We start from the raw sequence: 27,909 nt of genomic DNA, 5'->3' as shown, positions 1-27,909 counted from the left end.
CCGATGGGCCGCGGATTAAGTGGGCTAGGCCCACCTGTCATCTCAGCCCAAAGAGCGAGCGGTTCGCGGTGCCTGCCCAGTAGTTCTTCTTGCTTTGCAAGACTGTTCCACCCGTTCCGTTCAGAATCCTAACGTCGGGTGAGAGAGTTAGGGCTTGGACGGCGTCCACAGGTGGCCACACCGCAAGTACTTGGGCAGTCGTTTGGTTTCCGACCAGACTTACGGCATGCCAAACATGTTCAGCTGTTCATTATAAGAGCAATTCCCAGAGATAATGAAAATTTAGCTCCTAAAACTGGCTTTGTAAAATAATATAGACTCTTAAAATAGATACGGTTTGCAACATACTCGTGAAATTAGACTCTATTTTTTTAAAAAAGTGACCACGTCATCACTAATTCAATCAATTTTGGTCGGACCCGTCGCTCTTTTTATCCTTCAAAATAACACGATAAGTGATTTGTGTTGCGTTCTTCATCACCATCGCCAGATGCCAAGACATGCATGATACGAGCAATAGAGCGGTCACCTGTGCTGCGCTAGATTGCTTTTGATTGGACACGTTGTGACATCCGGCCCAGTTTGGAATTTGGCCCATAGTGACACATATGCAAGTTAATGAGATATTGTGGAGAGTTTAGTCCCACCTTGATTATTAAAGGTGTGATAGACCAACATATAAGGCTTCTAGAGTCTATCCCACCATCCCGGGATAATCCTTTTACGCGAAGCGAGGACGAAAGCGTAAGTGGGATGGTGGTAGGTGTGGTTTGCTCAGCGTGCAGAGTGGATCTGAGCCGTTTGGACTCTGGTGCGTTACAAATGGTATCAGAGCCGACCTTCGCGGCCACGGGCGCGTGCGGGTCAGGGGCGCGGACATGGGGTTCATTGCGCGTGTAGGCCCTGCGGGGGTGCATGACATGGCACATGTGCCGGCACTGGATGCACGGTCGCGTGTGCTAAGAGGGAACGTTTCTGGTCATCGTTTGCCCGGTTGTGGGTGTGTTGGGCTGACGAGGACGTCGGTTCCTTTGAGGGGGGGTGTATGTGACATTTGGCCCAGTTTAGAATTTGGCCCATAGTAGCACATATGCAAGTTAATGAGATATTATGGAGAGTTTAGTCCCACCTTGATTGTTAAAGGTGTGATAGACCAACATATAAGGCTTCTAGAGTCTATCCCACCATCCCTAAGTTAATCCTTTTACGCGAAGCGAGGACGAAAGCGTAAGTGAAATGGTGGTAAGTGTGGTTCGCTCAGCGTGCAGAGTGGATCTGAGCCGTTTAGACTCTAGGGTGTTACACACGTGAGTGATGAACGGTGCAGCAAAAATTATTTGTCTCTGTCAGCCGAGTGGAGGTACAGAGGGAGGGGAAAAGGAGGCTACGAGGCCGTGAGAAATGGCCGGACAAGACGTATGGCTAGCGAAGCCCGCTGGCTTAATTTGCCGACCGGAAAAAACAGGATACCTAATATGGCATTTTACAAATGCTGATAGCGAGTCTCACTACTACACAAACTTTACTGGAGGCGGGCGTTTTCGGTTTCCTGCGGCGGGTAAAGCCGTCCGCCGCGGCCTAGAGGCCACGGTAAATCGTGGCTTAACCGCGGCGGGCGGCTTTGCCCGCCGCGGTTAATCGATTTACCGCGGCGGGCGGTGTAACGTGCCCGCCGCGGTAAATATACTTTTACCACGGCGGGCACGTTACACCGCCCGCCGCGGTAAAATAATTTTGTCCGCCTCGGTAAATTATACTTTTGCCTTTTGTGGCCCGCCGCGGTTATGTTCATTAGCCGTGACGGGCTTTATTATTTGCCCGTCTCGATAAATTATTTCCTGAATTAAAAAAAATATAGCAGGCATATAAATTCAAATTCAAATCACATTCAGATTTCACAAATTAAACTTAAAAAGTATGCAAGCATTACACATGAGATAATATACATATATATACATTCACTTAGTCGTTCTTGTCATCGTTAATTCATTACATTTACATATTAAAGTCGTTATACATGCGCTAAGGTGTAATCCTGTGGACGCATCATCGTGGGCCATTTCCTCAGCCTCTCGTACTCCGGTAAAATCGCTAGTGGGCTGTTCTCATTGAAGAACGTGCCCCCTTCAAGCACGCATTTGTCTAAGACAAACTTACATATGTCCGCCTTTGTCTGCTTGAAGGAGTGTTGGGTGCTCTGCACGTCTCTCGACCAGTTCAATCCATTCTTGAGCACCCTCCAACTGCTGTTGTACTGCTTGCACACCCTCAGGAACTCACAGGCGTAGAAGCCACAGGTTTGTGATCCTACCGGTTGTTTGGTACACTGCATGATCGATACACAAGCATTATAACACAGGCATTAGAACGCATATGAACGGAAAGCACAATTAAACCTTTCAAATACTTACCGGAAAATTACGTTTGATTTTGATGCGGTTCTTATGCTTAGCCTTAAAATTCTCTGTTCTTCGATCATAGCATTCAGGATCCTTCACGTACTCCTTATAAGCGCTATACGAAATGTACTAGTATTAGGCAGGGCATTAGAACGCATATGAGAAGACAGTTCAGTCACTTACACTCTGAGGCAATCTTCAAAGGTCTTGTACCCTTTTAAGTTTGGCATTGTCAACGAATTAAATACGCAGGCCCTGCCATCCTGAGGGTAGATGATAAATGCAACCCAGTGACCCTCGAGGCCTTGGCTGTGCTATTGAAACAAAATACAGGTTACGACGAGAAATAATAATACTAGCTAGCTACCTACTTATCTCTATAGGCATGTCTTCGACTTACCCAAAGTGGTAGGCAGCTAGGATACACCCATTTCCCCTGATCTTCTTCATTGCTCCTAGTATGTACCTTGAAATGTTCAACTTCTCATTGTCCATCAGTTTCTTCCTGTGCGCCTCTCTCTATCGCTTGGTCAAGTCTTTCATGGTTGGATGATTGTCATCTAGGTGGTAACCAATGATGATTCTTTGAGCAATATGCATTGGAGATAGATAGATAACATCAAGTTTTAGTTCCTTGGATATATAGGCCATCAACCTGCAAGGACAAGCCATCGTGGCATATATAAGTAGTCTTGACCGATTCAAAGACAGGTGATATGTGAAACTCTCAATTCATCACTTACATACATAGAGAACAAGGTGACTTGGGCGATGTCAAGGTTTTGTTCCCGTAGTAGTCTGTACATGTCGTGGAAGTCCACGGGGAGTTCTACATCGTTGCTGGGCAAGTGGAAGTACTCTGCCACAACCTTGACTAGAAAACCATACAGGCCAGCTTTTGCCGCTTCCATGTACCAGAGATGAAACCTCCTTGTCTCCCACCTTTCCTCGTCGACGAGCTGGGCCTTGGTTATCATGAACTTCATCCCAATTCCAAATCCCAAATCCAGAGATGAAACCTCCCTGTCTCCCACCTTTCCTCGTTGATGAGCTAGGCCTTGGTTATCACAGATAAGACAATGTCAAAAAATAGATCCCAAATCCATCCCAATTTATCAAAATTCATCCCAATTCCATCCCAATTCATCCAGGCATTATGCTCAGTCAAAAAAAGCATCACAGGTAGCTGCAAGTTGAAAAAATCATCACAGGCAGCATATAGGCAGTGGCATTGCTCAGATTACTATTGAAGTTAGGCATCATAGGTAGTAAGGGCATCACATATGCCATTCATCACAGGCAGCAGTTCAAATTCATCACAGGCAGTTCCAATTCATCACAGTTCCACGTGTAGAAATAGACATTGCTCAGAAATGGACACAGAAGGGAGAAATCACATACAGTTTCAAACCTCAGAGATGGAGCCGGGGAAGAAAGGAGCGAGCATGGTGCTAGGGTTCCGGCGCACGGACGGAGGCGGCGGCCCTTGGCGTCGGTGTGGTCGACCAAGGTCAGCGGGGGCGACGACGGCAGCCCTCGGTGTCGATGGCCGGAGCTATGGCTTCGGGCTCCGAGGACGGGGCCCGGCGTGTGGACGGTGACCGGGGAGGAGGACGGGGGGTGGGGGGCGCGTGCGGTGGCCGCGGAGGAGCTCGGTGGCCGGCGCTAGGGTTCCGGGGATGGGGCCCAGCGTGGAGGAGCTCGGCATCCGGAGCAAGGGTTCTAGGGAGAGGAGGACGGGGGCGGGGCACGGGCACGGGGAAGGAGGACGGGGGCGGGGGTCACCGCGGAGGAGCTCGGTGGCGAGGATGGCGGCGGCCACGCTAAGTTTCGGCAGCGAAAGACTTAGAAAATTTGGGCGAGCAGCGGCACATATATAGCCACGGATTAACCGCGGTGGGCAATATAAGCCGCCCGCCGCGGTAAATGTTTACTGCAGCGGGCACCTTAGACTACCCGCCGCGATTAATCTATTAACCGCGGTGGGCGCTGTTACGTGCCCGCCACGGTTAATATTTTTGCATTTGCTCATTCAATCTAACACTGATATTTATTATCAATCTAAAACTTATTAATCTAAAATTTATTATTAATCTAAAACTTTTATACTGCAGTGGGCACTGATATTTATTATTAGTAGAGAGTAGTAGTGTGTAAGTAGTAGAGTACATGTGAGTAGTAGAGAGTAGTATTAGTACAATAGATAGTAGTAGTAGGTTGAGTAGTACTAGTAGAGTAGTATTGTATAGTAGTAGTAGTAGATTCAGTAGTACTAGTAGAGTAGTATGGTTCCATGATATTAATAATAAGTTACAAAACTTGTCTTCAATAGATCGAGCTATATTATTACATATATGTCTCTGGGATACATATATCATTTTGGTGCAGGTGCTTTCACCGTCCTCTTCTCACCGTCGGGGCGGGCCCACGGCATCATCCTGGACTTGTTGAATCGGTCCTCGACGGCCTTGATCTTCTTTGGATGATCGGTAAAAAGCTCGAGCTCTGCGTAGTTGTTGTATTGTTCGGGACTCTGCACCCCATCAGCTCCCACAATCCGCTGCTTTTCGGACACAACCACATGCCTTTTTGGGTCCTCTGCATATATATAGTAGGCCACTTGCGCGACATTGGTTGCTAGTAGCCACGGGTCATCTTTGTAGCTGATACTTTTGAGGTCCACGGTGGTTAGCCCATAACTGTCCACTGCAACCGCATTCGGTTTGACCCACTGGCAACAGAAGACGGTTATGCGTAGGTTTTGGCCGTAGTCAAGTTCCCATATTTCTTCGACTTGCCCATAGTATTGCCTCCTCTGGCCCGTGGACTCTTCTTCACCCTCGTATCGAACACCGCAGTTCTGTGCCGAGCTCTTCTTGTCCTTGTCTTTCGTGTGGAACCTATAGCCCTGGACGTCATACCCTTGCCACGTGGTGATTTGGCTGGATGGGCCTAACACAAGCCTCTTAACGGTCTCCGTATCTTCATCAGGGCATCCTTCAAGGGGTATGTGTTGCTCTTTGAGCCACTCTATGAAATTGCTCTTGTGATGGTTCTGGACCCATGCCTCCGTGCGCTGTCCGTCATTAGCGGCGCGGATCTCTTCCAGGTGCTTTTCAATGTATTTTTCCATGCTCACTAACTGATGAAGGATGCTGTAATGAGCTTCTTGCACCGTTCGGTTTGCCACATCGGTGCGTACTTTTCGGCCTGTGCACCCCATCCCTAAGGTTTTGCCTTCGTGCTGATGGACATGCAGCCCAATCACCCTCCCATCTCTTATGTACCTCATACACCAGTTCACGGCCTCCTCTGTTGTGTATGCCTCGATCATAGAGCCCTCTAGGTAAGCGCGGTTATGGACGTATCTGTTGAGGGTGGACATGAACCGCTCGTACGTCCACATCTGGTGTAGGTACACGGGGCCCAGTTGATGGATCTAATCTACCATATGCATCATTAGGTGTGGCATAATATCAAAGTAAGATGGTGAAAAGCACATCTCGAGCTGGCAAAGGGTCTCCGCGATGAACTCCTTCAGGGCAGGCATCTCAGCCTTATCAATGACCTTCTGGGTGATGCGGTTAAAGAAGTATGACATCCGTGTGATGACCATCTTCACGTACTATGGACGGATAGCCCTAATCACAATTGGTAGGAACACCGTCAGCATGACGTGACAGTCGTGTGAGTCCACAGCTGGTCATTATGAGGTCTTTCATGGAGACTAGGCTCTTGATGTTGGAAGAGAAACTAGTCGGCACCTTGATACCCCTAAGCAACTTAAGAAAAGCCGTCCTCTCATCTTGCGTTAGGTTGCAGGCTGCACCTAGGATATCGACTTTACCGTTCTGAGGCGGTCCCAGGTGAAGGTCCGGCCTGATGCCTAGATTGACAAGATCCGTCCGTGACTTGATACCATCCTTTGTCTTGCCCTTGATGTCCAACAGGACACTGATCGTGCTTTCGAAGACATTTTTCTCCAGGTGCATGCAGTCAATGGCATGGGGTGTATTCAGTGTTTTCCAATACGATAGGTACTTGAAGAAAATTGACTTCTTTTTGAAAGGAATGGCGGCGGGGACTTCCTCCGTCTGGTCCCGCTTTCGATTCCTTGTCTACTTGGTCCCCTCTTCAGGCGGCTTCTTCTTCTTTCCAAACTCCACCTGATCCATGTCCTTGACCATCTCATACACCTTTGTCCCCCAACTAGTCTGCGTCGGTTGATCACGCTGTGGCTCGTCCTAATTGTTAAAGTATTTGTTCATAATACTTCTTCTATACCTATGATTTTTGGTGAGGAACCGTCTGTGCCTCGTGTACACCATCTTATTGGATCCCTTAAGGTAAGTGTAGCAGGTCCCGTCGATGCAAATTACGCAGCCGGTCTTTCCTTTGATCTGCCCCGACAGTGAGAAGAGACTGGGGTAATCGGTGATGGTGACAAAGATGATTGCTTTTAGTGTGAACTTCTCCTTGCGGGATGCATCCACCATCTGGACCCCAACATCAAATAGTATCTTCATTTCCTCCATGAACGGCTCCAGGAACACATCTATATCGTTGCCGGGCTGCTTTGGTCCGGAGATAAGCATGGTTAGCATAAGGTACCTATGCTTCTGACATAGATGGAGAGGTAGGTTGTACATGGTGAGCACGACGGCCCAAGTGTTGTGTGAGCTGCTAAGCTCACCGAACGGGTTCATCCCGTCGGTACTCAGTGCGAACCTAACATGCCTGGGCTCCTTGCCAAACTCCGGGTAGGCCTCGTCGAAATCCTTCCACTTCTTGCCATCAGATGGGTGCCGTAGCTTGCCATCGTCTTTCAGGCGGTCAGCTGATGCATGCCAGGACTTGAGCTTGGCATCGTCCGGGTACCACACCGACAGTGCTGGACTTTTCCTATGCGTGTAACCCTCTTCTTCATCGTCCTGCTGAGCCGAGATCTGTTTGGCCGCACTGCTCTTCTTTGCCCCCTTCTTGTTCTTCTTCCGACCACCCCGCAAGCCTCCCTCGTCTTCTGCATCCACGCGACAACCAGCATTTTTCTTGTACCGACTAAAGCCGCAGTGCGGACAACTCATCAAATTCTCATACTCATTGCCCTGATACAGGATGCAGTGGTTAGGGCATGCATCAAACTTTCTAAGCTTCATCGCCACTGGCCGGATTAGCTTCTTGGCCCGATAAGTATTGGCGGGCACCTTGTTAGCCGTTGGGTACGTGGTGGCAAGGTAGCTTAACAACTTATTGAAGCTAGTGTCAGACCAACCATGACGAGCCTTCAACATCAACATATGGAGGTTAAAACAGAGCGCCGTGCACTCCTTTGAACAATCGCCGTCGTCCTTATAAAGAGGATCAACTGCAACCTGCTTCAACTCTTTGAAATTCTCCAACCACTTTGGGCAACCCAACACAACGTCGTCTTCATCAAAGTGTTTGACTAGATCTTCAACAAGCTGCACATCCTCGGGTTGGCTCACAGTATCCTGACCATCCCCACCGTCGCCGGCTTCGTCGGCCATGTCTTACATTAGATCATCCACCGTGATGTAATCACGACAACTGTTGTCACTGTCGGCTGGCGCAGCTGCTGCTGAAGATGATGAGAAGCCGGGTGCTCCTAAAGGATCTTTATTCACCGGTGGTGTTGTCGTCGTCGGCGTCGAAGAGCTCACTCCAGATGCACCGCCACTCGCACCAACTCTTTCGCCGTGAAATGTCTAGACTGTGTAGCCCTCGACGAAACCATACATGATCAAATGAGTTTGCACCTCGCTGTCTCGGTGGGCTTTCAGGTTCTTGCAACGAGAACATGGACATATGGTTGTCATCCGCTTCAGTCTCTCACGGTGAGCTTTACCAGCAGCAATAAACTTCCTTAATTCAAAGAGGTACCGCGGATCATTCACTCTATCGATCCGGTACATCCATTCCGACCTATCCATCATACCTACGAACATTATCCGTCACAATCAACATTAAATAAAGAAGAATTAGGAGAAATTGATGATTTTTACGTCCAAAATCATGAAAAAGAGAGGAAATGACGATGTGAAAGATGAAGCATGCATCTATGATGAATCTAAAGTTAAAGAAATACATGACATAATTTTTTCCACTAAAATTGATCTAGATCTAGATCTAGAGAGAACTCTAGGTGATGGAAATAGAGAGAGAGGATGAAAGGAGAGCCTTTATGAACCTCTTATGATGTCCTCCTCCCTCAAATCCAAGCCCTTCAACTCAAATCAAAATTTTCCTCAAATTTTAGGGCAAAGCCTCCCCTGAGTTTGAGAGAGGAAGATCGACCCGTGGAGAAGACGAAGGGTGTTTTGTACGGGCTATACCGCGGCGGGCAAGATAAAGCGTCCGCCTCGGTAAATCAAGTCTTTACCGCGACGGGCAGTTTAAAGAGCCCGCCACGGTAAATCATATTAACCGCGGCGGACGATTCATACCGCCCGCCGTGGTAAATAACGATTTCCTGCAGCGGGCAAGTAAGGTGGCCCGCCGCGGTAAACCCTTTTCCCGCAGCGGGCGCCTTGGTGGCCGGCCTCGGTGGCCGGCCACCGGTTAACCGTGGCGGGCAAAAGAGGTGCCCGCAACGGAGCCCATTTTGGCCACGCTGCATAAATTGATTCCTGTAGTAGTGTCTCTTGGATCCTCTTTTTACTTAATTTTGCTAATGACGAGTGAGATACAATGTCTCTTGAAGTTGCTCTAATGCCTATCTTGACAAAACCTTGGGTCCGAAAAAGAACGCCATACTTCTGGCGCCGCCAGAGTCTCGGCGTGGCAACCTGTGGAAACGAAGCAAACAGGCCCCTTATCTACCAACCACAAGGACGCCGTTCCCTTTTGCAATTTTCTTTTTGAAAATAAATAAACAAAAGAGCTGTTGACTATTAGAGCATCTCTAAGTGTTTCCGAAACTCACTCCCAATCTTGATTTTTCAGCAACATTGAAAAAATTGCTCTCCAACAACTCTTTATCTCAACTCTTAATCTTTCAACACTTGTAAAATCAAATCCAATCGCATGAAAATTGCACACGTATCAATCGGGCAATACGGAGGTGGAAAGACATAGAGAAGAACAAAGAATGAGGGTTAAATTGACAAAATCATTATTCGTTAAATTGTTACTATTCGTTAAATTGTCCTATTCGTTAAATTGTTACTATTCGTTAAATTGACAAAATCATTATTGCACACGTATGTCATTCTATATGATTTTGTCCTATTCGTTAAATTGTTACTAAAGGACCCTCGAATGTCATTATTTTTTTTTCTAAGAAAAAGAACCCTACAACGACCTTCATGAGGGTTCATTCTTTTTTCCATGAAAGTGTGATGCCGTCTCGCTTTCTAGGTGGCAAAGTGTGGTCTAGCTACCAAATTCAAATCATTGACCTGTAGATTATTCAATCAACCTTTCTAAACAATCAGGATCATGTGTCACAACTCACAACCGTCTACCTCACGAGAGCCAAAAACCGATGTCGCTTTCTTTCCTGGGGAGTCGATATGGAAGAGGCACGCGTTGCATCAGATTTTCTGGCTCGTACTTGTACCATTCCTTTTTCCTTATTGTACACAGTATTTTAATTTGTAACTTAAGTCCATCTCTGTCTCTTAAGCACCTTTTTCATTCATCTAGAAATCCCATATTATGGTCGATTGAAACTTGAAAGGGACGGCCCTTCATGCTTGGAGCTTAAAAGTCGTACCTGTGTTCTTTTCTACCCCTTATGAGCTTTGTTGAAACATAAAACAGCCTTTCGTCGATGTAAAAAGAAAAGGAGCCTTTCATTGGAAAGACGAAACAAAATTGTTGTCTCACATATAACTTTCTCCCACCATCTCCAATATCTCAAATCCAACGCAAAACTCGTAAAAATGGCCATAATATAATTCGAACTACTTGTTAGAAAACACTTCTAGCTATATACTTCCTCGTCCGCTAAACAATGCAACTATGAGTTACCTACAAGTCAAACTAGTTTAATTTTGATTGAGTTTATAGTAAATAATTTTAATATTTATGCCTCAAACTAGATTTACTAGAAAATGTATTTTATGATCAACTTATTGATACTTATTTTATATCATAAATATTAGTACATTTTATTTATATAATCCTAGTTAAAATTGCACTGTGGACAGAGGGAGTATTTACAAATTTGTATATGGAACTTCGTCTTCAGACTCCCCAAAATGGCAACTTGAAGTTAATCCAAAAGGCATTCGAAAGATATTAATGGGCCATGTGTATGTGTCCGGCATCTGGCATCTGGCACCCGACTTCCTGAAGCCCCCGTATATATTGGGGATTTTACATTTTTACCATTATCATGATTGGCGCTCATTCGATTATCACTCTTAGAATGACACTTACAACTTTACCAGATGAGAGAAGTTTGAGTTATTAATTTACCACATTTGCGCATGTGGCAAGCTACGCCAGCCCGACACACTGACGCTCAGTCAGCATAGACACATGAAATGTCCTTGCTGCCCCTGCCTGGCTCCTCTCTCCCCCTCTTCGACAACCAGGTCCCGCAACTCTTATCGCTGCCAGGTGGGCCCCACTCGTCAGCTTCGTCTTTTCCGCCTCCAGCAACGGTGTTCGGACATTGCACATGAGCAGGTTCTTGAGGTTGCTGAGCTTGCCGAGCTGCGGCGGGATGGACCCGGAGCCGGTGAGCACGAGGCCGCTGAACCTAGCCGCGGCGACGGTGTTGACGGCGTCGTTGTGCGCGGGCACGGACTCGAGGCACCGGTAGTCAGAGACGCACCACGCCTTGAAGGTGCGGTCCCAGGAGGGCGAGTAGAGCATGTCGGTGCCCTCGTCGAGGCTGAGCGACGACACGGCGTCCGAGTGGCGGAGCCACACTACGCGGCGCTAGCGGCCCCGGCCCCTCCCGCCCCGCCGAGCGGCGAGAGGACGTAGCTGGAGGGGTTCACGGAGCTGACCAGGAGGTCCCTGAGCGGTGGGAGCGACCCCACGCGGCGGTGCACGACGGCGGGGTAGCCACCGGTGTCGCCGTCGGCGTGCCACACCCGGACCTTGCCGTCCTGGTGGCCCGTGAAGATGCGGCCGTCGGCGGCCACGACGATGGCCTTGACGAGCCCGCTCTCGGTCCGAAACCCCGCGAGCTTGCGCCGGTCCCGCCACACCCGCACGGTCTCTGAGTCCATGCCGGTGTACAACACGTCCCCGGTGGCCGCCAACGAGTACACCTTGCCGTCCTCCTTGACGAGCGACGCGATGAGCCCGGTCGCGGTAGCATTGTCGGCGCCGGCGCCGCCGAGGCCCGGGAGGCGTGTCCACGGCGACTTGGGCGGGCTGTAGGACCGCGACGGCGAGGACGACACGGAGCCTTGGAAGGAGGAGGAGCTATAGCCGTCGTCGTCGGAGAAGGAGGAGTTGGACGAGAAAGACCGAGGGTAGGAGAGAGCGGAGACCGCCACCGCCGGGTCGACGCGGAGGAAGTGCATGAGCTTCCTGCGGTTGCCCATGGCTGGAATGGTGGGGCGGTTCGTGGAGACGTGTGGTACTTGTGTGTGCTGCTCTCTGCGCTTGTCGCGGCCGGTCGAGGGGTTGAAAGACGCTAGCTGGATCGCGCAGCTAGCTACCTCAGCTCACGGCGGTTGGAAGACGAAGCTGACGAGTGAGGCCCACCTGACAGCGATAGGAGTTGCGGGACCTGGTTGTCATAGAGGGGGAGAGAGGAGCCAGGCAGGGGCAGCAAGGACATTTCACGTGTCTATGCTGACTGGGCGTCAATGTATCCGGCTGGCGTGGCTTGCCACATGCGTAAATATGATAAATTAAGAACTTAAACTTCTCTCACCAACTAAAGTTGTACCTAAAAGTGATAATTGTTGTACCTAAAAGTGATAATTATTGTATGAGCGTCGATGTTAATAATGATAAAAACGTAAAAGCCCCGTATATATTCGGCTCGCCGCCCCTCACCAACCGAGGCCGACGACCAGCCCCCATTCCTGCCCCAACATCTCAGGCTTCCCCTCCTCCCTCGCCGCGGAACACGCGCCCCGTCCTCGCCCGCCCGTGTCTCTGCATTCCTTGGTAAGCAAGTCTAGCCTAGTTGTTCGTTTTATTCGCTGTGATTGGGATCTCTTCCCCATCGCGAGCCCTCGAACCCAACCCCATCTTCGTCTCCAATCTGCCCCCACGCTCTGCCGCGGATTCGTTTGCTGCGTGGTGGGGCGGAGCCGAGTAGTAATTATCCGTTTGCTTCCCCTAGTTTCCTCTGGGGGTTTCGGTTAAAATCGGCTGCGGTGGTGACCTGATGAGATCGTCTGTTTGTTTGGTTGCTGTGTCTGCGCAGGTGTGGTTGTAGCCGAGCGCTCCGGCCATGGCGTTCTTCCGGGGCCTCACCGCGGTCTCGAGACTGCGATCCCGCATGGTGAGTGCTGGCGCTTCTGTGTGTGTGCATGCCGTTTCACCCATTGTGGGCCTGTGGTGCTGATATTTTTGTTTCCGTGCTGTTGCTGTTGCTGTTGGCAGGCGCAGGAGGCCACTACGCTGGGCGGTGTGAGATGGCTGCAGATGCAGACCGCGTCCGATCTCGTAAGACAGTTCGTCTTCCTGTTGTACCTTGTGGTTGAGTTTTGTGTGCTCTGCATAGGATGCTGATTGTGTTTCTGCAAATGCAGGATCTTAAGTCCCAGTTGCAGGAATTGATTCCGGAACAACAGGTTTGCTGCTCGTATACCATCTGTAATAAATCTTGTAAAGTCGAAAAGTTCCTGGGGTATCTGATGCCTTATCATCTGTTCCTTTAGCCAATACTAGCAAATAGTGTCAATCCCTTTTCTTTTAGCTCATGTATTTCTGTGTCCAATACATTTTCATCACAAACATGTGGTGGAACATAAAAGCAATCCAATACATTTTCATCACAAACAGTTGATGGAACATGAAAGCAATTGAAGCAATTGCTTGTCTGAAAGTAGAATCTACTGTTACATCAACTCTGTTCCCTCTTCTGTCAGAGGCAATTAGTCTGCATGCTTTAGTTTTGCACCTAGCAGTAGTTGCCAAATTTATAAGTTTAAGAGAATCAACTTCACACCTGGTTTATCTAACCACTTGTCTTCGTGAAATATGAACACCTGTTCATCTGGCCTTGCTGTTCTCAGATGTTAGTCTGTCTTGTTACAGGATCGCTTAAAGAAGCTTAAGTCAGAGCATGGAAAGGTTCAGCTTGGAAACATAACTGTGGATATGGTATGATATACTGCTTGTCAATTGTCTGTGGATAGTTTTGTTGCTTTTCTAGGGCATATATTAACTCATCATGTGAAATTCCTGAATAATGTTCCTGCAGGTCCTTGGTGGAATGAGAGGGATGACTGGAATGCTTTGGGAAACATCCCTACTTGACCCAGATGAGGTAATCTTGCATGCATCCTCTTTATGATGCTATGTAGCATAGTGTACTATTAGCTCGTGCCCATTCTATGTCAAAATATGTACACAGTTCCAAATTTAATTAATTATTACACAAGATCTATAGAAGATACATGGAAAATTTTCTAAGAATTTACTATAGCCCATGAATTTGCCGTAGTTGAAGGTTATAATTGTTTTTATTAAGGCACTTTCGCATGATAGCTGCATTTCTTGTTTCTTTATTGGGGTTGATTTTGAGCTTGTCCAACCTGAATGGCTGGATGCACATCACTCATCATCTTTGTTGTTGGATGTAATAATCTAGTTTCGACATTAACATATTTGTGAACATCAAAGTGAAGCAATGAATCACAACATTCATTCACTAATAACCACTTCTTTTCTATCCAGGGTATTCGTTTTAGGGGTCTCTCGATTCCAGAGTGCCAGAAAGTGCTGCCAACAGCAGTTAAGGGTGGTGAACCTTTGCCTGAGGGTCTCCTTTGGCTTCTTTTGACGGGGAAGGTACATGCCTGCCTATATATCATTTAATTTTAATTTACAAATGTGCCAAAAGTGTTCCGTAAAACTAGGAAATATTTATTGTTGATTAAGAACGGGGACATGTTTGTTGCTTATCTTTGTATTGCCATTCCTTTAATATATTTCAGTTTTCCCCAATTCTCACCCTATTTCTATAAGTTTTAAGCCTGTGGGTTTTTTCTTGTTTCAGGTCCCAACCAAAGAGCAAGTTGATGCTCTATCAAAGGAATTGCTTGCGCGCTCAACTGTCCCAGGTATTTTGAGCACACTGCTGGATACTTGTGTTATTGTTTTGACCAATTAAATCTACAAATCATCTGAATGAATTGATGCTAATGTCTCCCTATTCTAAAATTCAAAGGTGGCATACATTAGCAGAGAGGTCTATATGTTTCTGTTAGTACGATTGTGTTAAGTTTATATGCTCTATCTTGCCACTTTGCTCTCTAGTAGCTTATAATTAATATGGTTGCAGCTCATGTCTATAAGGCAATAGATGCTCTCCCAGTAAATGCACATCCTATGACACAGTTTACCACGGGAGTAATGGCTCTTCAGGTGAGTCCTTCCACTTCTGGCATGCTGTCTTTTCTAAGTATAATATCATAATTGTGAAATTAAATCACATTCCCTTGCAATTTATTTGCATTTTTTAGAACTGGATGCAAGTGGTATTTAAATCAATTTCCCATTGTGTCTTGGGATACTGTTTGTAAATTCTAAAGCCTCGACTTAGTTTTCCATTTTTAAACCCCATTTCAGGTTGAGAGCGAATTTCAAAAAGCTTATGACAATGGATTGCCAAAATCAAAGTAAACTTGGGATTTATACTGCCACCCATTTTCTTATGTGTTCAGTGGTTGCTTTCCATGGTGTTCACAATTATTGTTTGTATAGGTTTTGGGAGCCTACTTATGAAGACTGCTTAAATTTGATTGCTCGGCTTCCACCAGTGGCTTCTTATGTTTACCGCAGGTAGCTTTTGTTCAGAAATGCTTCATTTTTTAATACACTTACTGGAGGTGACATAAGACACAAATGTTGTACAAATTTTATAATTAGTGAATAATATTGTTTCATTTGTTCTTTGAAGAATTTTCAAGGGTGGGAAATCAATAGAAGCTGATAATTCTCTGGATTATGCGGCAAATTTCTCACACATGCTTGGTTTTGACGACCCCAAAATGCTGGAGCTGATGCGGCTCTATGTAACAATTCACACGTAATTTGCATCCATCCTTGTTTCTATTTTTGTTATGTTTTGGAAGTACTTTTTTTCATACTATGACTTGTGTTCTTCTAGTGATCATGAAGGCGGGAATGTCAGTGCTCATACTGGTCATCTGGTAATATTTGTTCTTTTGTTGTGATCTTGATTTTTTTTCATTAGTGTTTTTCTTAACGTGCCAAGATAATGACAGCTATCAGTGTGATACCTTATCTTGTGCTATCATGGCATTCTGCTTTTGGTTTGGTGCAATGCGATTATTAAGCATCTGACAATACTTTAGTATGTACTGTTAAAACGAACTGAATTTATCTGGAAATACCTCTTTAAACCGTGCATGATAGCACTTATTAGGAACTGGAACCTGGAACGGGATAAGAGGGTTAGTTTTTTAGCTGGTACTGTGCTAATTTAATCATGATTCGTCAGGATTCAATTGTATTCCTTGCTCCATGTTTGTTGTATTCCATAGTAGCGAGTATAAAATTTTGGTTCTAACAGTAGTCGGATCTGTTGTTACACTAATTTTCCCCTGTGTGGGCTATTGTAGATCAGGAGAGCTCCATGTGATAGAGGATCATAATGTGTCACCTTGGAAGAGGGTCGGGGATCATTGTAGTTGTAGAAGTATATTTTATTGTGTACTCTTAATTCGCAGCGGAGCAATTCGTCTAGGTTTGAGTAGAGCTGTTCGACACTGGCCATTTTAATCCTATAATTGCTTGCAACCTGGTAGCTACTCCCTCCTCCCCCCCCCCTTTCTCTCTCTCCCTCCTAGGCTTTAACTTTATCTTCTGTCTCATGGTGCTCATTCACATGTAGGTTGGGAGTGCTCTGTCAGATCCTTATCTTTCTTTCGCAGCTGCTCTGAATGGGTTAGCTGGGCCGCTGCATGGCCTTGCAAATCAGGTATGCTCAGTTTGACACACTGGATCTGATCTGGTACTTAATCTCCGCCTTGTGCTTCGTTTTACTTGTGGATTTTGAAAAAAAAGGTTTCCATGAAAAAATTCCCACCCCCTGGCCCCAATTGCACCCATTTTACTCCTTTCGCCCCAAAAGAATACACGTCTCGTCTTTTGAGGAGTCAAACCTTTTAAGTTTGACCAAACATATATAAAAAAAGTAATAGCATTTGCTATGTGTAATAAGTATCCATTAGATCAATCATAGAATATTTTCATAAGAAACTTATTTGGAGAAGCAAGATGTGCATTGTTTTTGGGATGGAGGGAGTACTATTTTTACTAGGTCACCCACTTGATATGTAATGCACCTCATCTCTGAAAGAAGAATTACATTTCCTGCCACTCGTATTTTTATATACTTGCTGTTGTTGTGTGTATGAACTTACCATATATTGCAGGAAGTGCTTCTATGGATCAAATCTGTAATTGACGAAACTGGGAGTGATGTTACAACAGATCAACTCAAAGACTATGTCTGGAAGACACTCAAGAGTGGAAAGGTATATCAGTTCACTGAGGTCTAGTGTTTGTGATCATGCTTGAACACAGTTCTGTTTCCCATAGGAAAGCTATATCAATTCACTGAGATTTGAATGATGTGCAGTAGGTCTGGTAGAGTTGACTGTTTATGAAAGTGCTATCTCTCTGATGATCTGTGTGCACTGTTGCTTACATTCAATATAGGTTGTTCCTGGGTTTGGTCATGGAGTTCTGCGTAAGACGGACCCACGATATTCATGTCAAAGGGAGTTTGCCCTGAAGCATTTGCCCGAGGATCCACTTTTCCAATTGGTCCGTCTAGAACCTTTTATCTAATTGCATTTACTTTCTTGAGTTGAACGATTCTAAGTGTAATGTTCGGTTACAGGTGTCCAAGTTGTATGAAGTCGTACCTCTGATCCTCACTGAGCTGGGCAAGGTAATGTAGTACCAGATTGATCACATTCCTTTGGTTTCAGCTTACTGGTTATGAACACCATTCTTTGCCCATGTATTCTCAGGTCAAGAACCCCTGGCCGAATGTTGATGCTCACAGTGGAGTTTTGCTGAACCACTTTGGACTATCTGAAGCACGGTATGTTTATGCTTGCATTTATAGGGTGTTTGGTTTGAGGAGGCACTCAATCCTAGATGAGGTGGTGCATCATGAGTTCATTCCTCAAATTTGGTGGAATGACTCCATTCCTCATACTAACTAATTATTAGCTTGTGAGGAATGAGGTTTTGATGCATCAACCTATTGCATTCCACAAACCAAACAAAAAAAGTGAGAATGAGTAGATGATGGAACACCTCATTCCTAAAACCAAACTCACCCTAGATACCAATTTAGTCCTTTTCTTACTTAGCCAACCTAGTTCTTGAATGAGCACTCATGTCTGGAACACTAACTGTGCAGGTATTACACTGTCTTGTTTGGTGTTTCGAGAAGCATGGGCATAGGATCTCAGGTCTGCCTTCTACCTTCTCTTCATATGTTTTCTTCTAGTAATTCCGCATCCTAATTTTCTTTGATTATCTATGATGCAGCTCATCTGGGACCGTGCCCTTGGCCTGCCACTTGAGAGGCCGAAGAGTGTTACCATGGAGTGGCTGGAGAACTACTGCAAGAACAAGGCTGCTTGAAGCTTTTCACAAATGCTGCCTTTTCCCAACCTTATACGCTGTTAATAATTAAACATGAGCTATAGAAGTAGTCATTTCCCCTTTGGCCGTTGAATAACGCAAGAGCAAGATGCTCTCAGGCGGTAGAATTTTGTATCTTCCGTCACTTGGTGGACATCCAGATAGTCGATCTGCGGCAACACTGGGCAGAAGAGGTTAGGAAATGCTGATTAATCTTCATATGCCGACACTTGAGTTTTTTTGAACGTTATATGTTTGGCAGAGTGAATGACTAGTTACACAAATTTGGTTCTGGCATGTATGTCGGTTATTTCGTGTTGTGCTACTCGGTTTGTTTTAAGTTGACCCGCGACATGGCTGAATTGCTTGCTGTTCGTTGGGCCAGACCCACCTCAACATCCAGGCCGGAAGCAACGAAAACGTGTCCAAAGTTACACGCGCGGCGCGACTTGCAAGGAATTCCACCAAGCCGGGTCGCCAGTCGACCGACGAGCCATGACGCTGCGTGTGTACTGGAGTGGAGGCCGACGACCTCCTGCACATATCTCTCGCCTAAAACAAAAGGATCCGATTTTATCTCTCGCCTAAAACAAAAGGACCTCCTGCACATAATGATTTTATCTCTCGCCTAAGATCTGGGTGATCTGGGTGTTTTCATACATACGCTCTTCAGTCCTGGTCCCCCCCGTGCGTCAGAGGAAGAAAGCAGGAGCAATGACGACACGATATGAGATTGTCTCTTTCCCAACAAGCAGACAAACTGTCAAGACATTAATTTATTTACACAGCTGTACCGCAGCAGGAGTTTAATGTGTACCGCAGAAAGAGCTTAATAAGGGCATGTTCAGTAGTTTGTGATTGTGAATGAGGAAGTGTACCGAGATTTCAAGAGAGTGAATCAGAAGTTGGTTTTTCCAGCTCCCAGGATACCCTACTCCCTACAAATTGCCGTTTGGTAAAGCTGTCCCTGAAATCACTAGCTCTATCAAACAGGCCTTAAAGCTCCCTGCCTCCCTTCACTCTTGAACTCTGGAAAGCAACACCAAATTAGATCATCCAAACAACATGCAACTCACACATCTGATCACTAAGCAAACCTGCTGTGAACATATCAAACCAAAACCAAATGATCAAAGTAGCATGATCATAGAAAACAAGTTAGATTCAAAGAGCAAACGTGAAGCAGTTCATCTTTATCCTATCCCAAACGATCATAGTTACTTTCGCCTACAACAGAAACAGGAGGTAATAGTTCTGTACCATCCCAGTACAACAGAAACACGTCCTTTCGTTTGCTTGCCCAGATATCCATAGCTAATAGTTCTGTACCATCTCCACAATAACCTAAGATTCATCAGCAAGAAAGAAGTACCACATGTCTATTCTGGCATTCTGCTCAGCAGCCTCTCAGAAATGATGTTTGTGGCCTGACCATAGGATCAAAGATCAGCCACTGATGTTGCCGAGTCAGAACAGCATAGGGAATTGTACAACCGCCAAGAAGAGCAGGAAGTAGTGGTTCTGGCTGGGGTGTCTCTCGTAGCTCCTTGGCCTGCCCAGAAGTACCCTCTTCATGGTCTTCACAAGGAAAACTCCTGTGCAGATGCAGAACCATGGCATGATGAAATAATACAGATAGCTCCATAAGATACGGGCCAGCATTGCAAGGGAAGGGCCGGCGAAACCATATCCAGCATATGCCACGATGTCCAGCAATGGAGCTTCACCGCTGCCCAGGGAGTACAGCAGACCTTTGATGAGGATGACTTGCAGAAACCAGCCAAGTATCCCTTTAGAGAACTGTTGGGTCAGTGCCTCAGGGGTAAACCTGCATCACAAAGCAATGCGCCTCAAGGCGAATCACCAATCCTGTAAGACACAATGGCTCATAAATTTATTTGCCTTGTGTGCTGCTAATACAATGTTCTTCTCTAATTCCAGATGAAACAAAAGAAGTCAATCACAGAGTATTTACCTTCCAAGAACACCCAAGGCATACCCAGCAACTACAATGTAGGTGCCAAAAGCCATCAAAGGGATGTACAAGTCTGGTGCATTAATATCCTGGACTGGAGGTTTGTAGGACAGCCTTCCTCCTACTGGTTCAGTTATTCATGTCCAGTGACCCTTAAGGAAGACAATAAAGGTCAGACATATGTTATGAGACTTCACAAGATCACAATATGAAAAATCCTGCAGAGATAAATTAAAGGTCGCCAGCCCTTTACCCTGTGCAAGAAAGGGAACAAGATAACCTTCAGTTTGTTCCTCACATACTGGCTGTTGACTTGAAAGTAGTACTGAGGGTTGGACAAATATTGTGTTATCTGACAAAAAAGAGTGAGGTTTAGCCTTTCTAGCTCCAAGATAGATACACTGATCTCTAAACATGAAACCTGTGTACAAATTTACATTGCTCTGCATAAACTCAGAACTTGAATCTAAAAACCTCCCCCCATATGCTTCTAGCCCAGTACGAATGAGTCCTGGTCCAGCACCATGCAAGGCAGTTCCAAAAGGATTTGCTTGTGAATTTGTCCGCCTGCCACCTAAGCCTCCCATATCAGTATTCATCGCTGCCATGGTAACTGAATAAAATAGGAGTCAGACAACAAGTCATTCAAGGATACAGGCACAAGAAATGGTTGCTTGGATTTCAAGATTAGAAACCAGTTCTTAGAGAACATTTTCTATTAGGAAATTTAGAAAAACAAGTCTTAAAGATTATGTTATTATTGGTTTATTCATTTATGTTTTTTTTATTGCAAGTGTTTATGTTAGATGAATGACACACTGTTAGTGACCATGCAAACTATCCTTGTCATCAAAGCTGAGTTAGTCATGTGAATGATTGAATGAACCCACATAAACGGACACAGCAGATTTTGCTAAAACGTGGAATTTTGAATTTACTAGAAAGCAGGTTTTCTTATCTTCATGTTAAACAAAAATAGTTTTCTAAATAATAAACTAACACTGACTTTTAAGAAATCTAGTTTTCATAAAACTTGAGATTGAAACAAGGCCTAAAGTATGTTCCAAATCATTACATCTCATATTGAATCGTGTAACCTATGTCTACAGTAACACAACCATAATGTGGTAGAAGTACTACTGAAATAGCACTAGTTGTGAATCTGTGCCAATCATACTTCTGTTGGACAAAAAGGATAATTTGGACCCACATCATCAAACTACAAGAGTCTGGATTTGCGATTGTGTAATCTGGAACAGTCAACATGAATAACAAATTAAGGATACTTGCAATGCAATTGTAGACATTATTAGAACATTATGAAAATTGCTGAGGCACCCATGGCAATTAGAGATGCAATTAAAGCAATGGCAGTATAGAATCTAATCATATTCAAGAAATTGCAAACTGTTGCTGTAACCAGTAGCCAGTAGGCTACTTCGCAACCTTTTGGAAACAATACGCAACTGAAGATTCAATGACTAAAGAACCAAAACTAGAACCCTGAATTGTATTCATTAACATTTTCCACGTATACCTTTAACCTTTAGTGACCTAAAGAGATTGCATCATGTAAATATACAGCACACTAAATGAGATAGTGGCACTAAGCAGATTATATCTATATCTCTCCCATAATCCTGTACATCAAATAGGAAAACCCTTCTACGCTCCAGATAAAGAAAGACAACAGATGTACTAGCCATGGCCGTTGGTTATTTATAGGCACACATCCACAAACATCACTGAGCCCCCGGCACTCCCAGTACATAATAGATAAAAATCAGCGCCCATCACAGTCTTCCTAGTCGCTGTCCTTGGACCCTTTTCCCAGTCACTCTATGCAATCCAAGCTTTTTGGCATTGCCACAGCATCCCAGCCCATGCCATGCAATATTCGAGGGTTCATTGGTGATCCCACACCCACAGGGAATCACACCATGATGATCCCCGAATCACACCATGATGAACTCCGAATTCAGTCGAAACCCAATTCGACCAACAAACTGAAATGCACCATCCGCGTGTTGCGCCCCAACTCCAACGGCGTCAACTGACAACGACCCCGCGTCACTGGCAAAGGAGAGCCGAATCTAACCGTCTCAGAACCGGGGGTCCGATGGATCAGATCAGTGCGACATGTATATGCTTGTAATTAGGTCAGATCCGAATACAAATAGCTCACATTAGAGTCTCTGGGATGCTCTGTTTTGCACCGTAAACAGCAGGAAGCAGAGAGAAGGGGGCGGCGTACCAGGTCGGTGTGCTCGTCGCTCGGCGAAGGATCCGTCGCCGCTCGTCTAGCAGAGGCAGAGAGGGGTGAATACTGAATACTGAAACGCTTGGAACGCACAACGATGCCTTAGCACTCGTCACTAGTCACTCGTCATTAGCAGGGCAAGGAACGTATAACAGCAAAAATCAATACGTGGGCCGACACGTATTTGCTTATTCTGCAGACACGGCCTGGCCCAGCCCACAGGGCAGCCTCCAGCCTCCATCCCGTTCAACAGGGGACTCTCGTCCCTGCCTCCCTGGACGCTCAGAGCGCACACGCATTCGGCGGCCGCCCGCACGAGCGCCGCCGCCGGCAAAGAGGAGTGAGGAGTGGCAACGGCAGACAGCTCGCATAAGCCCCGCTCCTCCGCGACGAGGCGCTGCTGACAAGGACGAGCGCGGACGCCCGACACGCAGCACACACGAGCGGCGCGCCGTCTCCAACCACCTGCCCGCCCGCCCGCCCGCCCGCCAACGCAAGGGCAATCTCCGGTGAGTTTGCCGTTCTCCTCTGGGTAGTTTTCTTTCTTCCTATTTTGATCCAGCTTGTAGTGAATTTGTTTTCATCATTTCTTTTTCCCGATTCTGAACCGTCTACTTGTTCTTCATTTCTTTTTCTCTCTTTGATTTCCTGCTCCCCAAGAGGCTGCTATTGTGGAGGAGAACAAGGCAGTGGGGATGGAGTAGCTTGAACTGAAACATGCAGTCCTGCACTGCTCTAGTGCCATTTATAATTTTAATAAATTTGAGACTACGTGTGTTATGTAATAGTACAACTTAAGTAGACTGCTATCTGCACTATTATTTATTTATTAAACAAATAATAAGACGTATCTGCTTATTGGGTTTTTTGGGGGGAAAACAATGCCATATGTATCTGTATTGTCCCAATATCCATATCCGTATCTGAATCCGTATCCATATCTGTGCTGCTCAGGCACAAACATTCACTGACTATTGTCTCCTTGCATTGGGAACATGGCATAACGGCGGTACAAGGGTGAACAAAGAAGCACCAAAAGGAAGACAATATGCCAAAGAAGGGGACTAAATCTAAGAAGAAGGTGGACGATGTGTCCAGTCAACAAGAAAATAAGCTTCCAGACTACCTGGAGCTCCAGCGCACACGTGTTGTCTGCAAAGCTGATGCCCCCATTCATGTACGCACATTTATACGCCACTCTTCTTTCATGTCTCTGTATTTGTTGCTCATGATCATCTGCATGACTAGCTTTGCACATGTTTCCTGGTGAAATTGTCTGTTTGATATATTCAGTGATTTTCACATGAATTTAGTGTGCTGATAAGTTTATCTTGCATAGGAACTTAATTTCACATAGATGCATAGATGTTTTGAGATTATGCGTTTAATTGACTACTTCACTGAACACGGAAATTTAATTTGTTTTTCACCATTAAGTTTGTGTGCTGTTTTTCTTCTGATAAATGATTGAACATGTTACTTGTTACTTGAACTTTTTTTTTTCTCTCAATCTTGTTAAGTGCACTGTTGAATTTGCTGCTATGCACACAAATTCTCTGTGAAAATAATCATTTTCGTTCTTACCGATTTTATAAGTTTGATTTTTTTTGTCTTGTTGAAATTTGTTCCTTGAGTACATGTTGGAAATTGTTTGTATTTGTTTTGCTTTATTATTTTTGTGAAAGAATTTCCTCTTTATTGATATTGAACTTCATTCAATTCTATTATTGGGCTCATATATTACATTTATGTTTCTCTTGTATGTCTAAAAGACTCAAGGTTTCCAATCTTCGGGTGCATTTGCTGCTATAGGAGTTGATAATAGCGTATCAGTGGAGAAGTTTTGCAAGAACTTCAAAATTGAAATAAATCATCTCACTGAAGATGATATGGAATTTGATATGATTGGTATTGATGCATCAATAGCTAATGCTTTCCGAAGAATCCTCATCGCAGAGGTATTTGCATGTTTTCATGCGTACGATAAGATAACCTAGAACTGTCTTCTTTATTTTAGCACTTCATATGTATCGGAGTTCTGGATCAATAAGTGCTTAATTTTATACTTCCTCTGAACTAGTAGGTTCCTACTATGGCAATTGAGAAAATATTCATGGTTGACAACACCTCAGTTATAGCAGATGAGGTTCTTTCACATAGACTAGGACTTATTCCACTTCATGCAGATCCAAGGCCTTTTGATTATATCTCAGGTAAGTAACTTCAATTGCTCTAGCTTCACCTTGATACATTTAACACAAGAGCCATCTTATTGTTCCTTTCTCTTTTCACAGAAAATGATGTCCCAAATGAAAGGAATACTATTGTTTATAAACTGCATGTTTCATGTCCAAAGGGTTCTCAACGAATTACAGGTATGCTTATCTTCCTGCAATGTCTGCTGAGTACAGATTCCTGTCATCTTTCAAAATGAAATTCCATGCCCCATGTTGTCTTATTGGAAGAATATCTCATTGTTCGAATTGGAGAGTGCAGTTAAGCTCGTCTGTACTTATGTGACATCTAATAAACGATTTACTAAGTGTACTGTAGTGACAAGTTAGACTTTCCATTTGTACTTTTGTAGTATCCTTGTTAATGAGTTTTACTTACCTCATGTTGGCATCCTATGCACTTTGTCATCAAAAAGTTATTGCTAAAAGTAAAAAAAAATATCTGTGGTCGTTGAAATATGATCCTTTGCCTCCTTATATTTCTCTTTTCTTGTCAGCATGAACCAGATTTCCTGAGAAGGATGGTTGGGATTTTCTAGTAGTGTAACTTTGTAATTGTTGACTGCTTGGTTGTCTGTGACAGTGAAATCTAGTGAACTAGAGTGGTTACCAGAAGGTAGCCAATTAAGCATGGCAGCCCCTGCGCAGTCTGGGGACAAACAGAAGACTTTCACTTCCTTCAGTCAAAGCCAAAAGGAGATCTTAGAAAAGCCTCTTGGTGTGAAGTTTAAAGATATTACTATTGCCAGGCTTGGGCCAGGACAGGTAGCTGCGTGACTTGTTTTCTTGGCTCTGTTATGATATGACTAGGTGTACCTACATCTTTTGCACTTTTTTACTAAGATACTTTGTTGTGTGAATGAGTCCACATGGTAAAAATGGAGGAGTCCACTGGAAACACAGAGTTTTAATGTATGCAGCCAGTAGCTTTTTCACGAACAGCTTTTCCTTATATCATAGAAATAAACTATGTTGGTGATTTGAATTCATTGTGTGACTTTGTGTGCATGCCAGATTTAAAATTTGTAAAGATAATTTGTCCATTGTACCAGTTCTTTTTTCTCTAACGAGTCATTTCCATTGGGGTAATTGTACTTTGTAATTTAATTTGTTCTTTTATAGACTATTGAGCTTGAGGCGCATGCTGTTAAGGGAGTTGGGAAAGTTCATGCCAAGTGGTCTCCAGTTGCTACAGCCTGGTACAGAATGCTCCCTGAGGTAAAATTGTTTCACTAGGGCATTTACAACAAGATGGTAAATAACTGTATCCATTACTTGTGTCCTGATTGTATATTGCTATATTATCATGTAGGTTGTTATTCTCGAAGAAATTGAAGGTGATGATGCAGAGGAGCTAGTAAAGAAGTGCCCAGTTAATGTTTTTGACATTGAAGACCTGGGTAATGGTAATTTCTCTTTCCCTTTCTTTTTTAAGAGGCTGAACTTGAGGTAGCAAGGGAGTCAGAGACTTGGTACTTAGCTGTGGTGGCAGTCGGCAAGGTGTTATATATTGAATGTTGGAGCAAGTTGATTGTTTTAAGCATTTGAAATTCTTAACCGGTATCAACCACTGTTTTAGTTGAAGTTTCTGATGGGTATTAATTGGAAGTTTGAACAACAGAACCAAGGAGGATTAGAAGAAATGTATGATCCCAGGTTTTTTAGTTCTCATCTGGAAACTGTATTAGAACATGGTTGATGCTAAGGGCTAGGGATCAAAAGCAACTTACGTAACACTGACCTGGATGTCCATTGCACTTGCACAAACTATTGGGGTTTTCGTCTTCTATAAATCAGACTCCAACCTTTTTTATGATTGATCTGCCATTCACATTAACCCTTCCAAGTGGTATACACAGGTGGAAAGAGGGCAGTCGTTGCAAAACCAAGGGCATGCACACTCTGTAGAGAATGTGTCATGGGACCAAATGGGAATCAAGTTGAACTACGGCGTGTTAGAGACCACTTCATATGTAAGTAGTCAAGAACTCGGTTATCTTTCCTTAAGTAAAATTTCTTCATTATTGTGCCATCATAGTTGGACAACCGTATCACAGAACAGAAGGTTTTCCAATACGATAGCTGTACTTGCACTGCAACATTCTAATTCTCCATGTTGGCTATTGTGTTTCCCTTGCTAGTCACCATCGAGTCCACCGGAGCTTTGCCGCCAGAGGTGCTGTTCACAGAAGCCGTGAAGATTTTGGAAGAGAAGTGCGAGAGGGTCATATCTGAGCTATCCTGAGAGGATGACGCTGTGCAGCAATGGAGTAAACCAGCTTAATTAGTCTGCCATGTCTGGTATTTTGCTGGCGACTAGTATGTCATCAAACATTTTTGTGGTGGATGTTTAGGTCAAGAAATGGGAGATGAACTTAATACTGTTGTGCTATAGAATGTCCTGTAACACAGTGAATATTAGATTAAACTGTGGCAGGTTGAATCAACTGGCAACACAGACTGGAAATTATGGATTGAAATACGCGGTTGTGCCGCAGGCAGATATCAACGTGTTAGCGCACAAGCAGGCAAGCATCGTGTTTTGGCGTCGAGACAATAGGTAACCAGGCCAGGTTAAAGCCCTGTTTGGTTCTCAGCTTCTAAAATTAGTTAGCTAAACCATCTCCTAAAATTTAGTTAGGCCTTATTTGGTTTAGTGAACTAAATGGGACTAAATCTGACATGTGCATGTTTAAAATGACCAAAACAACCCTAATTAATTCTAAGCCCCTATTCACTTCACTGAAAAACAATGCTGAAAGTACTGTTCACTAATTTGTCGTGAGAGAAAAACACTGTTCGTTCGTTGAAATAGTATGGCTCGTAAGACAAGCGAACAGAGCCTAAGCCGCTGCCCCTGGCATTTGGTGCGCATGCTGCCATGCTGCTGGCTCCCGCGCGCGCGCCCCTGCTCTGCTAGCTGCTAGCCGCAATGTCCATTCTCACTCACAAATAAATGTTCAAATAGTTTAGAAAAATCTTCGTTATTACAAGCCATGGCACATCTATGACCTTCTAAACAAACCGTTGGCTATCCAATCACGAAATTGATTCATGTTTTTATCTTTCTCTCCATAAAGTGTATTGCCTCCCTCTGCTCGAGAAAAAGTTCCTTCCTCATTTGGGTTATAGTTTTCATCTTGATCACACAAGTCAAAGAGATCATCCATCGTACCAGCCTGTATAATGAAATTGTGTAGTGCCATGCATGCCATGATTATTTTGCTTTGCTTTGCCACGGGAAAG

General features: G+C 44.7%; 3 protein-coding genes and 1 pseudogene across 5 annotated transcripts; 2 read left to right on the top strand and 2 right to left on the bottom strand.

Moving 5' to 3' along the window:
* Positions 1 to 10,862: 10,862 nt before the first annotated feature.
* On the bottom strand, positions 10,863 to 11,926 carry LOC136465281 (protein JINGUBANG-like). The gene is given in 2 exon segments (XM_066464081.1): positions 10,863 to 11,339; positions 11,342 to 11,926. Coding segments are annotated over 2 exon segments (1,062 nt in total).
* A 435-nt stretch (positions 11,927 to 12,361) lies between these two features.
* LOC136466780 (citrate synthase 4, mitochondrial-like) lies at positions 12,362 to 18,487 on the top strand. Its single transcript, XM_066465282.1, has 20 exons — positions 12,362 to 12,500; positions 12,763 to 12,840; positions 12,942 to 13,004; positions 13,091 to 13,132; positions 13,599 to 13,664; positions 13,765 to 13,830; positions 14,241 to 14,354; positions 14,563 to 14,626; positions 14,848 to 14,930; positions 15,135 to 15,184; positions 15,270 to 15,347; positions 15,466 to 15,594; positions 15,676 to 15,718; positions 16,423 to 16,509; positions 16,967 to 17,068; positions 17,253 to 17,360; positions 17,437 to 17,487; positions 17,570 to 17,643; positions 17,968 to 18,019; positions 18,099 to 18,487. The coding sequence occupies exons 2-20, from the start codon at positions 12,790 to 12,792 to the stop codon at positions 18,192 to 18,194; spliced, it is 1,419 nt and encodes a 472-aa protein (XP_066321379.1). The 5' UTR covers positions 12,362 to 12,500; positions 12,763 to 12,789; the 3' UTR covers positions 18,195 to 18,487.
* A 308-nt stretch (positions 18,488 to 18,795) lies between these two features.
* On the bottom strand, positions 18,796 to 22,543 carry LOC136466779 (uncharacterized; annotated as a pseudogene).
* Positions 22,544 to 22,688: 145 nt separating this feature from the next.
* On the top strand, positions 22,689 to 27,166 carry LOC136466777 (uncharacterized). Of its 3 annotated transcripts, none has more exons than XM_066465280.1 (10): positions 22,690 to 22,938; positions 23,384 to 23,606; positions 24,202 to 24,387; positions 24,513 to 24,642; positions 24,724 to 24,804; positions 25,247 to 25,428; positions 25,786 to 25,881; positions 25,976 to 26,069; positions 26,523 to 26,636; positions 26,805 to 27,166. In XM_066465280.1, exons 2-10 carry the CDS (start codon positions 23,478 to 23,480, stop codon positions 26,906 to 26,908), a joined length of 1,116 nt encoding a protein of 371 aa, XP_066321377.1. In that variant the 5' UTR covers positions 22,690 to 22,938; positions 23,384 to 23,477; the 3' UTR covers positions 26,909 to 27,166. The 3 variants fall into 3 exon arrangements, with proteins under 3 accessions (XP_066321378.1, XP_066321377.1, XP_066321376.1); XM_066465279.1 differs by having other exon boundaries at positions 22,691 to 22,938; positions 23,446 to 23,606; XM_066465281.1 differs by lacking the exon at positions 24,202 to 24,387 and having other exon boundaries at positions 22,689 to 22,938; positions 23,446 to 23,606.
* Positions 27,167 to 27,909: the final 743 nt, after the last annotated feature.

This window comes from Miscanthus floridulus, chromosome 7 (genome assembly GCF_019320115.1).
Source record: "Miscanthus floridulus cultivar M001 chromosome 7, ASM1932011v1, whole genome shotgun sequence".
In the NCBI taxonomy this organism is placed as follows: domain Eukaryota; kingdom Viridiplantae; phylum Streptophyta; class Magnoliopsida; order Poales; family Poaceae; genus Miscanthus; species Miscanthus floridulus.
Note: the sequence above shows the minus strand (reverse complement) of the source record. Positions and strands in the feature narration are given on the sequence as shown.